The 12,060-nt window shown below is 60.6% G+C and overlaps 1 protein-coding gene across 1 annotated transcript; it reads left to right on the forward strand.

The window, feature by feature from the left end:
* The first annotated feature begins 2,098 nt into the window (after nt 1-2,098).
* Nucleotides 2,099-10,801, forward strand: ATP5F1D (ATP synthase F1 subunit delta). The gene is made up of 5 exons (XM_050933968.1): nt 2,099-2,293; nt 7,513-7,666; nt 8,397-8,485; nt 9,571-9,698; nt 10,673-10,801. The coding sequence occupies exons 1-4, from the start codon at nt 2,156-2,158 to the stop codon at nt 9,691-9,693; spliced, it is 504 nt and encodes a 167-aa protein (XP_050789925.1). The 5' UTR covers nt 2,099-2,155; the 3' UTR covers nt 9,694-9,698; nt 10,673-10,801.
* The last annotated feature ends 1,259 nt before the right edge of the window (nt 10,802-12,060 follow it).

A 12,060-nucleotide genomic window follows, 5' to 3' on the forward strand; every position in this document is an offset into this window, starting at 1 on the left:
GATGATGGGATGGATTGCACCCGCAGAAAGTTTGCGGATGACACTAAGCTAGGGGGGAGAAGTAGATATGCTGGAAGGAAGGGACAGGGTCCAGAGTAACTTAGACAAATTGGAGGATTGGGCCAAAAGAAAACTGATGAGGTTCAACAAAAATTATTAGGGGGCTGGGGCACATGACTTATGAGGAGAGGCTGGGGGAGCTAGGCTTGTTTAGTCTGCAGAAGAGAAGAGTGAGGGGAGATTTGACAGCAGCCTTCAACTACCTAAAGTGGGGTTCCAAGGAGGATGGAGCTAGGCTGTTCTCAGTGGTGGCAGATAACAGAACAAGGAGCAATGGTCTCAAGTTGCAGTGGGAGATATCGGGTTGGATATTAGGAAAACCTATTTCACTAGGAGGGTGGTGAAGCACTGGAATGGTTTCCCTAGGGAGGTGGTGGAATCTCCACCCTTAGAGGTTTTTAAGGCCTGACTTGACAAAAGCCTTGGCTGGGATGATTTAGTTGGGGTTGGTCCTGCTTTGAGCAGGAGGTTGGACTAGATGACCTCTTGAGGTCTCTTCCAGCCCTAATCTTCTATGATTCGTCTATGATTCCTTCATACCTAGAGACATGCCCTCAAACACTCCCATCAGTCAGTCATGCATGGGTAAACTGGGTTTCCTTTTAAAGATGGAGCTTTTCCGGTTAATATTTCCTTGTGGTGTATGAAAATACCTGGCACTGGGCAAGAAGATTGAATGGATTGTATCTCCATGCATGGAGTGCCCTCTTCTGGTGCCATGGGGTGGTTGTGTATACACTGCAAGGTAACACACACACACACTATCCTTGTGAGGCCCTCTTCACATTCCCCTCCATTCATTCTATCATGATTCCAAATTGGGCATAAAGACTGCTATTTCTCAGGCCTCCATGCTGAGAGCTGATAACATGCACACAGCACAGTCCCTGTGTGGCTGTTTCTGAACAGATAGATGGCAGCTGCTGAGTCTCAAGGCACCGTTAGTGCCATGGTGGCTCCAGAGAATATTGGACCAATAGCAAAGGAATGGTGAAGTTTAAACTAAACAATTTTTCTCCCGCTGCACTTTTTTGGTTATGGGAGGCTGCGTTTCAAGGCTGTTGTGATGTAAGAGACAGAAACAGTGAGGTTTAAATATGCCGGAGGGATGTTATGTGTCCTACAGACACACACACACACACAAGCTACAGGGAAAAGAAAACTGAAAAGCTTTCCTCACAAGAGGGAGATACTTTTCTTTGGGCAAGTCATTGTCTCTCTGTGCCTTGGTTTCACATCCATAATATGGGGATAGTGATACTGACTGACTTCCTCTGTAAAGGGCTTTGAGAGCTAAAGATGAAAAGCACTGGACATGAGCTAAGTATATTTATTAATTAATTACATTATTATTATTAACACTGCCTAAAAATGAATGCAAAACAATGACATAAGGACTTTCTCTCCCAAGAGAGTTGGCAGGGCCAGGGCAAGCTGGCTGAGTCCTGTTACATGGCTGTAAGTCACAGAATTTCTTTATACATAACTCCAATACCTGCTTTTATTAATAAAACGGGATCCGCTCTGCATGAATCTGGCCTCATGCATGCAGCTACCCACCGAGTGATGAGGTGTGCTAGGACAAGAAGCACTGGTCATAAATACAATGGAGTGGTTTTGTTGGGGAGATAGGAGAAAAAAGACCCTACAATAAACAAACAGGTGGGAAGTAAACAGTCGGACGCAGGAGAAAAAACTACAACTCCCAAGAGTCCTAGAGGACGCGGAGACCTGCCCCAGTGCATTGTGGGATTCATAGCCTCAGTTTTATTTTGGTAAGTACTTCAATTCCCACGAGGCCTCGCGGCTGCAGGCCCCTTCCTTGGTGCATCATGGGATTTGTAGTTTGTGCCGCCTTCAGGCAGGACTACAATTCCCATGAGACTTCGCGGCTACAGTTCCCTCCCCCAGCTTGCCCTGGTGCCTTATGGGATTTGTGGTCTCTAGCGCGATCAGGCCTGCGATTCCCACGAGCTCTTGCGGCCCGCCGCGCGGTGCATTGTGGGAGTTGCAGTCCGTTCGTTTCCCAGGGTGCCCCGCGCTGGCCCCGTTGCCCTTGGTGGCCTGCCCGCTCCGCGCCCGCCCCGGCCCCGCCATGCTGCCCGCTCGCCGCCTCCTGGCCCTCGGGCCCCGCGCCCTGCGCCTGCCCGGCCTCCGGGCCCCGGCTCGCTCCTACGCCGAGGCGGCCGCCGGCCCGGCCCAGATGTGCTTCACCTTCGCCTCGCCCACGCAGGTGCCGGGGGGCACGAGGGGTCCTGGGCCGGGCCTGGGGGCACCAGGGGGGTGTGTGTGTGGGGTCCTAGGCCGGGCCTGGGGGCACCAGGAGTGTGTGTGGTGGGGGGGGTCCTAGGCCGGGCCTGGGGGGCACCAGGGGTGTGTGTGGTGGGGGGGGTCCTAGGCCGGGCCTGGGGGGCACCAGGGGTGTGTGTGGTGGGGGGGGTCCTAGGCCGGGCCTGGGGGGCACCAGGGGTGTGTGTGGTGGGGGGGTCCTAGGCCGGGCCTGGGGGCACCAGGGGTGTGTGTGGTGGGGGGGGTCCTAGGCCGGGCCTGGGGGCACCAGGGGGGTGTGTGGTGGGGGGGTCCTAGGCCGGGCCTGGGGGGCACCAGGGGTGTGTGGGGGGGGTCCTAGGCCGGGCCTGGGGGGCACCAGGGGGGTGTGTGGTGGGGGGGTCCTAGGCCGGGCCTGGGGGCACCAGGGGTGTGTGTGGTGGGGGGGTCCTAGGCCGGGCCTGGGGGCACCAGGGGGGTGTGTGTGGGGGGGTGTCCTAGGCTGGGCCTGGGGGGCACCAGGGGTGTGGGGGGGGGTCCTAGGCCGGGCCTGGGGGGCACCAGGGGTGTGTGTGGGGGGGTCCTAGGCCGGGCCTGGGGGGCACCAGGGGTGTGTGTGGTGGGGGGGTCCTAGGCCGGGCCTGGGGGGCACCAGGAGTGTGTGTGTGTGGGGGTCCTAGGCCGGGCCTGGGGGCACCAGGGGTGTGTGTGGGGGGGGGGTCCTAGGCCGGGCCTGGGGGGCACCAGGGGTGTGTGTGGTGGGGGGGTCCTAGGCCGGGCCTGGGGGCACCAGGGGTGTGTGTGTGGGGGGGGTCCTAGGCCGGGCCTGGGGGGCACCAGGGGTGTGTGTGGTGGGGGGGTCCTAGGCCGGGCCTGGGGGGCACCAGGTGTGTGTGTGGTGGGGGGGGTCCTAGGCCGGGCCTGGGGGGCACCAGGTGTGTGTGTGGTGGGGGGGTCCTAGGCTGGGCCTGGGGGCACCAGGGGTGTGTGTGGGGGGGGGGTCCTAGGCCGGGCCTGGGGGCACCAGGGGTGTGTGGTGGGGGTGTCCTAGGCCGGGCCTGGGGGGGCACGAGGGGGGTGTGTGTGGGGGGTCCTAGGCCGGGCGTGGGGGCACCAGGGGTGTGTGTGTGGGGGGGTCCTAGGCCGGGCCTGGGGGGGCACCAAGGGTGTGTGTGGGGGGGTCCTAGGCCGGGCCTGGGGGGCACCAAGGGTGTATGTGGGGGGGTCCTGGGCCGGGCCTGGGGGGGCACGAGGGGGGTGTGTGTGGGGGGTCCTAGGCCGGGCGTGGGGGCACCAGGGGTGTGTGTGGGGGGGTGTCCTAGGCCGGGCCTGGGGGGCACCAGGGGTGTGTGTGGGGGGGAGTCCTAGGCCGGGCCTGGGGGGCACCGGGGGGGGTGGGGGGGGGGGGGGTCCTAGGCCGGGCCTGGGGGGCACCAGGGGTGTGTGTGGGGGGGAGTCCTAGGCCGGGCCTGGGGGCACCAGGGGTGTGTGTGGGGGGGAGTCCTAGGCCGGGCCTAGGGGGGCACCAGGGGTGTGGGGGGGGGTCCTAGGCCGGGCCTGGGGGCACCAGGGGTGTGTGTGGGGGGGAGTCCTAGGCCGGGCCTAGGGGGGCACCAGGGGTGTGTGGGGGGGTCCTAGGCCGGGCCTGGGGGGCACCAGGGGGGTGTGTGGTGGGGGGGTCCTAGGCCGGGCCTAGGGGGGCACCAGGGGGGTGGGGGGGGGTCCTAGGGCGGGCCTGGGGGGCACCAGGGGTGTGTGTGGGGGGGTGTCCTAGGCTGGGCCTGGGGGGCACCAGGGGTGTGGGGGGGGGGTCCTAGGCTGGGCCTGGGGGGCACCAGGGGTGTGGGGGGGGGGTCCTAGGCCGGGCCTGGGGGGCACCAGGGGGGTGTGTGGTGGGGGGGTCCTAGGCCGGGCCTGGGGGGCACCAGGGGTGTGTGGTGGGGGGGGTCCTAGGCCGGGCGTGGGGGCACCAGGGGTGTGTGTGTGGGGGGGTCCTAGGCCGGGCCTGGGGGGGCACCAAGGGTGTGTGTGGGGGGGTCCTAGGCCGGGCCTGGGGGGGCACGAGGGGGGTGTGTGTGGGGGGGGTCCTGGGCCGGGCCTGGGGGGGCACCAGGGGGGTGTGTGTGGGGGGGTCCTAGGCCGGGCCTGGGGGCACCAGGGGTGTGTGTGGGGGGGTGTCCTAGGCCGGGCCTGGGGGGCACCAGGGGTGTGTGTGGGGGGGAGTCCTAGGCCGGGCCTGGGGGGCACCAGGGGGGGGTGTGGTGGGGGGGGTCCTAGGCCGGGCCTGGGGGGCACCAGGGGTGTGTGTGGGGGGGAGTCCTAGGCCGGGCCTGGGGGCACCAGGGGTGTGTGTGGGGGGGAGTCCTAGGCCGGGCCTAGGGGGGCACCAGGGGTGTGGGGGGGGGTCCTAGGCCGGGCCTGGGGGGCACCAGGGGGGTGTGTGGTGGGGGGGGTCCTAGGCCGGGCCTAGGGGGGCACCAGGGAGGTGGGGGGGGGTCCTAGGGCGGGCCTGGGGGGCACCAGGGGTGTGTGTGGGGGGGAGTCCTAGGCCGGGCCTGGGGGGCACCAGGGGGGGGTGTGGTGGGGGGGGGTCCTAGGCCGGGCCTGGGGGGCACCAGGGGTGTGTGTGTGGGGGAGTCCTAGGCCGGGCCTGGGGGCACCAGGGGTGTGTGTGGGGGGGAGTCCTAGGCCGGGCCTAGGGGGGCACCAGGGGTGTGGGGGGGGTCCTAGGCCGGGCCTGGGGGGCACCAGGGGGGTGTGTGGTGGGGGGGTCCTAGGCCGGGCCTAGGGGGGCACCAGGGAGGTGGGGGGGGGTCCTAGGGCGGGCCTGGGGGGCACCAGGGGTGTGTGTGGGGGGGTGTCCTAGGCTGGGCCTGGGGGGCACCAGGAGTGTGTGTGGGGGGGAGGTCCTAGGCCGGGCCTGGGGGGCACCAGGAGTCTGTGTGTGGGGGAGGTCCTAGGCCGGGCCTAGGGGGGCACCAGGGGTGTGGGGGGGGGGTCCTAGGCCGGGCCTGGGGGACACCAGGGGGGTGTGTGGTGGGGGGGTCCTAGGCCGGGCCTGGGGGGCACCAGGGGGGTGTGTGGTGGGGGGGTCCTAGGCCGGGCCTAGGGGGGCACCAGGGGTGTGGGGGGGGTCCTAGGCCGGGCCTGGGGGGCACCAGGGGTGTGGCACAGGGGTGTTCTTTGTAGGGTGCTGATATGGGCCAGTTAGACCTGTGCCTGAACATACAGCCCCATCCTAGAGTGTTCGAGGGCTGTGCCATGTGGGGATGGCAAGGAAGAGTCCCCACCTGTGGAATTCTGACACACACACAATCAGGAGCCTGGGTGTAGTGACCTTCAGAGCATGGTGCAGGGCACCTCTCCTTGGCCCAGTGTCTGTCTGACTGTACAGCTCATTCCACGGCAGGCAGGAGGCTCTAGAACCATTAAATGCAGGTGGTTTCATGAATGTTATATCCTGGTGTTGTATGATGCCAACTTTTTTTGTGTCTGGTCCCTCTGAAGCTTGATGTGGTGCCAGCCCTGTGAGGGCAAGGGGCTCTCGCAGGGTTTGGGGGGGGGGGGGGGGCTTCCCGAGGCTCTGATGGGAGCCATGAAATGCCATTTATGCAGCTAACCTCTGTTTGTGGATTGTTACATAGTGATAACAGACCCTGACAAGTGTCCAACTGGTAGAGAAACATTGTTCACAGCCTGTTTAAATCCAGCACAAGATCTCTGCTAAAGGGGGAGAAATGCCTGAGTAGGTGCTGGACAAACTATCTGCCCTGGCTGCCCAGTGCAAGCAGGGGGGAAGGCAGGGATCAGGCCCAAAGGCGCAGCCATTGGGGATGGAAGGGATTTAGAAATCTTTTTATTTTAAGAGACGGACACAGCAGTTCAGACAGAATACACTGGATTATCAGATTATGGCCTAATCTTCCAGGCTGCTTTGCTAGTGCTCTTCAGTCCTGAGCCTGAACCCCTAGCCTGATCCTGGGGCCCCCGTGCAGCTCAGCCAGTGCACCTTAACCTGACCCTGCAACACCCAGTTCTAAGCTCCCCAGCTCTGTTGTTCGTTTGTGCTGCAGTAGCACTGGGGACCCCAGGCATAGATCAGGACCCCAGGATTTGGGGCACTGCACACACACAATGAACAGGTGAGCTCCTCCCTGAGGATCTTACAGCCTAAGTACCTTCTCGACCCTGCAGCACCCCCTGCTATGTCAGCTCTGCACCCACACTTCTCCACTCTGCCACACCCCTTACGTTCAGCATTCCTGACGCTCCCGTCCTGCCTTTGTGGAGCTGCTGTGGCTGCTGTTTTCCCTGTACCTGTGTGGTCAGGGTTGGCTCGCAAGCAAGATGTTTGGTCTGTCAGATTCCTCTTTGTGAATGTGTTGGCATGACTTGCGTCTCCTGCTACGGAGGTGCCCAGGGTTATCATGGGGCTTCAGGACTGGGCTAACTGCGGTGCTGTGGGTTGGCATTGAGGTGCACTGGCAGAGTTGTGGGAGGGGTGTCCTGGAGCTGGACTAGCAAGGGGTGCTGCAGGTTAGGATTGAGCTGCATGGATGGAGCGGAGTGGGAGCCCAAGTGTTGAGCCAGCAGGGGTGTTGCAGTTCAGGTCTGAGGTTGCACGGGCAGAGCGCTGGGGCGGGGGGGGGGTGCCCAGGGCTGGAACAGAGCACTAGCACTGCAAGGCAGGACTTGTGCTGCATTGGCAGAGCTGCGTGGGAAGCTTGTGAGGAGCCTGCCTCACTATCTCTCTCCTATCAGCCTCCTCGGCTAGGGTTCACGTTAAGGGCTCCCTACGTTCTTCCCAAGCTTCTCCACACCACTCCCTTTGTCTCTCTCGCCCACTCCTGACTCCATGACTCCTCAGGCCACCCCCCTGCGCTCGGAGCGCTTTCACAGTCACTGTTTGCCAGGCCCACTCCCTCCCCACCTCCCGAGTCCCACCCTTCTGAAGCGTTCTGGCTGTATGCTGACACTGAACCTACTTGCCCCTTCAGCCTGGGAGGGCAGGGCAGGGATTCTGTTAACTCAGCAGGTCGTGCCCATGTTGTGAGAGCGGATTCCCTGGGTCCCTTCTGGCCCTTGCTCTGCCAGTGAACTGCAGGATGGGAGGGACCCTTGCCTGGTACTGCCTCCTGCTGTCGGGGTAGAGAACTGCTCCCAACTACCCTTCCCCTCTCTCAGGTGTTGTACAATGGTGCCACCGTGAAGCAGGTGGACGTCCCCACGCTGAGCGGCTCCTTCGGCATCTTGGCATCTCACGTTCCCACCCTGCAGGTCCTGAAACCTGGAGTTGTGACGGTCTTTGCCGAGGACGGCACAGCGACCAAGTACTTTGGTGTGTGAAGCTGGGTGGGGACCTGAAAGCATGAGAGGAGGCAGCAGGGAGGAATTGTTGCCTGGAAAGGACTCCCCTTCAGGGTTACGGTGGGGGAGAATCTTTGCTTCACCCTTGATCCTGGGAGCCTGGACTCCGGGGTTCTGTCTGTGGGTCTGGGAGGGGGCTATTGTCCAATGGATGGAGGATTGGGAATCTGGGCTCCTGAGTCCTGTTTATGGCTCTAGCACTGTGTGAGTCTGGGCAGGTCACATCATCTCTCTGCCTCAGCCCTCCGGTCAGTAAAATGGGGATAATCCATCCTTCCTGGGGCTGCGGAGGGAGTCTGGCAGGCTTACAAAACCTCTGCAAAGTGCATTGAGGTGTTCAGCTGGAGGGTGCTATAGGAGTCTTACAACTGGGTGAGTGGCAAGTGAAGATTCACCATTGGAGCATGTGCCAGTCCCCTGGCAGGTCCAGGTCGTCTGTCCGGTGACTAGAGCACCTGACACCTGGAGCAGTGAGAGCTGACAACAGACCTGACCTCGCAGTGCTGCTTGCGGGGGACGGCTAAGAATGCATAAGCTCCACTAGAGATGGGGGTACCAGCCATTGTGACTCCTTCCCACCACTGTTATCATATGACCTGGCCCCACAAACCAGGCTTAGCTCACAGCCCTGCCCTGTACCTGGGGCCCGTGGGCTGCCCACTGCACCCGCTGACTCAGTCCCCCTGCTGTTGTGTTTGCAGTGAGCAGTGGCTCCATCACAGTCAATGCTGACTCCTCGGTACAGCTGCTGGCAGAAGAGGTGGCCACTTTGGACATGCTGGATCTTGCTGTGAGTACCCTGCGGTCACCTGCCTGCGCTGGGTGGCAGGGCTGGGCCCTGCTTGCTAGCAGAGCAAAGCTGAGATCTTCTGTGGGAGATTCACTCCTTATTCCTCCTGTGTGGGCTGCCTGTCTCAGGAGCTTCCTGTGGCTGAGGAAGGCTTTCCCAGATCAAGGTCTGTTTCCTGACCCTGAGCTTTCCACCCACTGCCCAGGATCATAGAGTTAAACCTTCCTTTAAAGGATACAGGGGAAAGAAGCTGAGTTAAGCCCTCCCTGCAGGCTGCATCCCTTTGTCCTGGAGTGTTTAGTGGTCTTTCGCTACTCCACACCTGCTTCGAAGTCTTGGGGGCCCCTCTTTTAACCATGGGGCCCTTCAGTGGGCTGTCCAAATACCCAGGCTGGCCTCAGGCCCACAGAACAAGCCTCTGTACGCACCCTGCATATGGATGAGTGCCGATGTGAAGGACGGGCCTACACTGCAAAGGCTGCAAAATTGAGCTGCTGGGGGTTGCTCCAGCTTCCAAGGACAAGCCTCTCTGGTGCCCTCCCACGAAGGCTTTTAGTGCTGCTGGCTCAGCAGTTGCCTACTGTGGCGTCGCTGAGTACGCCTTACCCTCTAAGAGCGGTTTGTTACTGCAGCTCTACCGACTCTTTTAAAGTGACAGCTGCCCTGGGCAAAGGGGCCTGGCTGGCTGACCTGGGGCAGCAGGTCCTGTCTATTCTCTGCCCTGGGACACCCCAGGCAATGCCCCTGGCTGAGAAGGTCACTTGGTCTGTCTCACTGGCCTCTGCCAAGACAAATTTGTTCTTGTAGGTACTGTGGGCTTGAAAAGGGGCTTGACTTGAATGAGCAGCATGTGGCATAGGGGTGTCCCTGACCACCCCACCCTGGCACCCAGTGCCCGTGTGGGGCCCAGCTCATTAAGTCCAGCCCCCGTAGTAACAGCCACCTGCTCAGCTCAGCGGTGCACTTCAGGGTGTAGCTGTTCCAGCACCAGAATCCCCGGCGGTGCCGGACCCAGCTGTGCTCTGACGTATTTTCCTGCTCCTAATCCCTGGTGACCGCTCTCCCCCTTGCTTGTGTGTTTACAGACTGCTAGGTCGAATCTGGATAAGGCCTTGTCCCAGCTGGCTGCAGCACCTGATGAAACAGCTAAAGTAGAAGCCCAGATTAACGTGGAAGCCACTGAGGCCCTTGTGAAAGCCCTGGAGTAATTAGGGTAAAGCATCTTCTGTACCATGGCCTGGTGGGGAGCTGCCGATCTTTGCTGTTAGCTCCGCCCTCTTTGAAGCCCCATCTAGAAGGGCTGAGGCTGCGCAGGGCTCGACAGCCAAGCTTCCCTGACTGCCCTGATGGAGGAGGGAACCCACTTGCAGCCCTGGCCCTCTGTGAACAACCAGAGGCAGACACAAATAAGGCAGTTGGGGGTATGCCCCTGTCATAGCGGACCGCTGCCATTAGATGGCAGCATGGGCCAGGTCAGTCTCTGATCTCAGCTGCAGGGCAGGAGGGGTGCCTGGTTAGCAAATTGCTAGAAGGTGGCTAATGCCTGGACACAGTCGGTTCCTGGCCCAAGCTGGAGTCTCCGCTTTTTAGTGGCACTCTGGTTAATATGTCACTGCTATTAACAGACTTCACTGTGGGGTCTGAAGGCTTCGGATACAGCCTCAGACCCGGCAGGGCAAATTCAGGGCTGGGGTGGTAGTGGGAGTCTGACTTACAGGTGGGGTGTATGGCAGGCTGCCCATCTTAAGCTAAATAGCTACACATGCCCCCTCTCCCCCTATTTTGACACTGATCTCCTCAGTGAGAACCAATTGCTCCTGTCTCTGGTGCTGCTCAGTGCCTGATCCTCGCAGCATATGGCATGCTGGGCCTTGGTGCTTGGCTGAGTTCCTGCTGGGTTTGAAAGGGGCTGCACTGGCAGCCCCAGAGACCACCTGAGTGGGTATAAGGGCAGGCTACCCAGCTGTTAGCCCCTGGTCATCTTCATGGATGAGCAAAGAGCTTGGTCTGTAGGGCCGGTTTGCTCCTTGTCCGCTCTCCTGGGGCTCTCAAGGGTGCTTGTGGTCCTCAGTGCCTTGTTTCAAACAGGCCCCAAAATGCCCCTCCACCATGAACAACCTCCAAGGCTTCCCCATTGCTCCCTGAGCCTGGATCCTTTCCAAACCTTTCCACTTGTGTGTATTGCAGGGATTCTGTTGTCGACATGCAGAAGCCATGGACTGGGGCTGGGCCCGGCTCCCCTTCCCTCACCACCCGTTTGTACAGATGGCATGAGACAGATTCGCTTTGATCAATTAAAGAAAACAAAAGCCCCAACTTGCTGGGTGTGACCTTCTTCTGAGGCAGGTTCAGACTGTGGAGCGGAGCCCATGGTTTGCACAGTGCTCCTCTGCAGGTGACGTGCCGATTGTGGGGATGTTCCTGTCCCAGCTGTGGTCAGCCTGGGTGAAGCTGGGAGCGGTCGCCCCAGACATGTAGGGTTATAAGGGGTCCCCTTAGTCGGTTGCATCTCCGTGGAGAACCATGCTGAAGGTTTCTTCTAAGTCACGTTCTTCACTCTCTGGCACCAGCGTGTGGAACCGTCTGCCTGAATGGAAGGATTAGTGCTGTGCCAATGGCACAGTGGGGCAGCCTTAGGGCTTGGCTACACCAGGCAGCTTTTACTGACAAGGCTGTCTCGACACTTTTGCAGACAAAATACTTCCAGCCCCGCGAGTGGCATAAGCTTTGTCAGCAGGAGAGTGGTCACACTGTCGCTTCCGTCGGCAAAACTTTTGTCTTTTGCGGGGGGGGCTTTTTTAAGTACCCGCGAAAGACAAACGTTTTGGCAACAACTGCGCAGTGTAGACGTACCCTCAGACTCGGATCCTATCTCCTCCTGCTTAGTGATGGCTTGCAGGGAGTTAGAACCATAACACTGCTCATCTCCCACCTCAGCTCTCCCTGTGAACTGGTCTGCTGCATGTGCCTGCAGGGATTCCCGTCAGTGCCCATGCTACTGTCTGCATTTCTGGGAGGAGCGTGCTGCTTCCCAGAAACTGTCTGATCCCCTCCCTGGAGCGTGCTGCTCCATCGTCCCTGGACACCAGACTTCCTGCAAGTGAGACAAGATCTTCCCAATCCTCCCAACATGGAGCTCTGTGCTGGCTTCATTCCCAGGTTGGGAGAGGGGGAGAGATCCTTCCTGAATGGCCTGGGAGTACACAATATATTTACATGTTTTGGGATGGCCGTTGGCTGTGGCCTGTCCCTGAGATTTTTTACCCTAATATTGGTGAAGGCTCCTTAGCTCGGGCCAGTGTCTGAGGCTGGGTTGGGGCTGTGCTCAGCCTTCCAGCTGGGAGTAGGAGTGAGCTGCTTAGTGTCTCCCCCTGAGGGCTAGCTAATCCCCACCTGCCTCCTCAAATGTCAGAGAAGATGAGCATCACCTAGGGGGAGGAGTGGGCTGGAACAGAGAGGAAAATCTGGTTCTCCTCCTTCCTGTCCCAGAGCCTGTGCTAGGAAGCGTGTCTCACAAATGGCACCATCTGCCTCCAGGGTCTTAATCTGATACTGACCTCCTAGCTCTTTAGGTG

This window comes from Gopherus flavomarginatus, chromosome 24 (genome assembly GCF_025201925.1).
Source record: "Gopherus flavomarginatus isolate rGopFla2 chromosome 24, rGopFla2.mat.asm, whole genome shotgun sequence".
NCBI classification, from domain to species: Eukaryota; Metazoa; Chordata; order Testudines; family Testudinidae; genus Gopherus; species Gopherus flavomarginatus.

Excerpts from the sequence above, each read along its gene's own strand:
- ATP5F1D (XM_050933968.1), top strand. The coding sequence starts at position 2,156 with ATGCTGCCCGCTCGCCGCCTCCTGGCCCTCGGGCCCCGCGCCCTGCGC. Across the intron at positions 2,294-7,512 it reads CCTTCGCCTCGCCCACGCAG|GTGTTGTACAATGGTGCCAC; the intron begins GTGCCGGGGGGC and ends CCCCTCTCTCAG. Across the intron at positions 7,667-8,396 it reads CACAGCGACCAAGTACTTTG|TGAGCAGTGGCTCCATCACA; the intron begins GTGTGTGAAGCT and ends TTGTGTTTGCAG.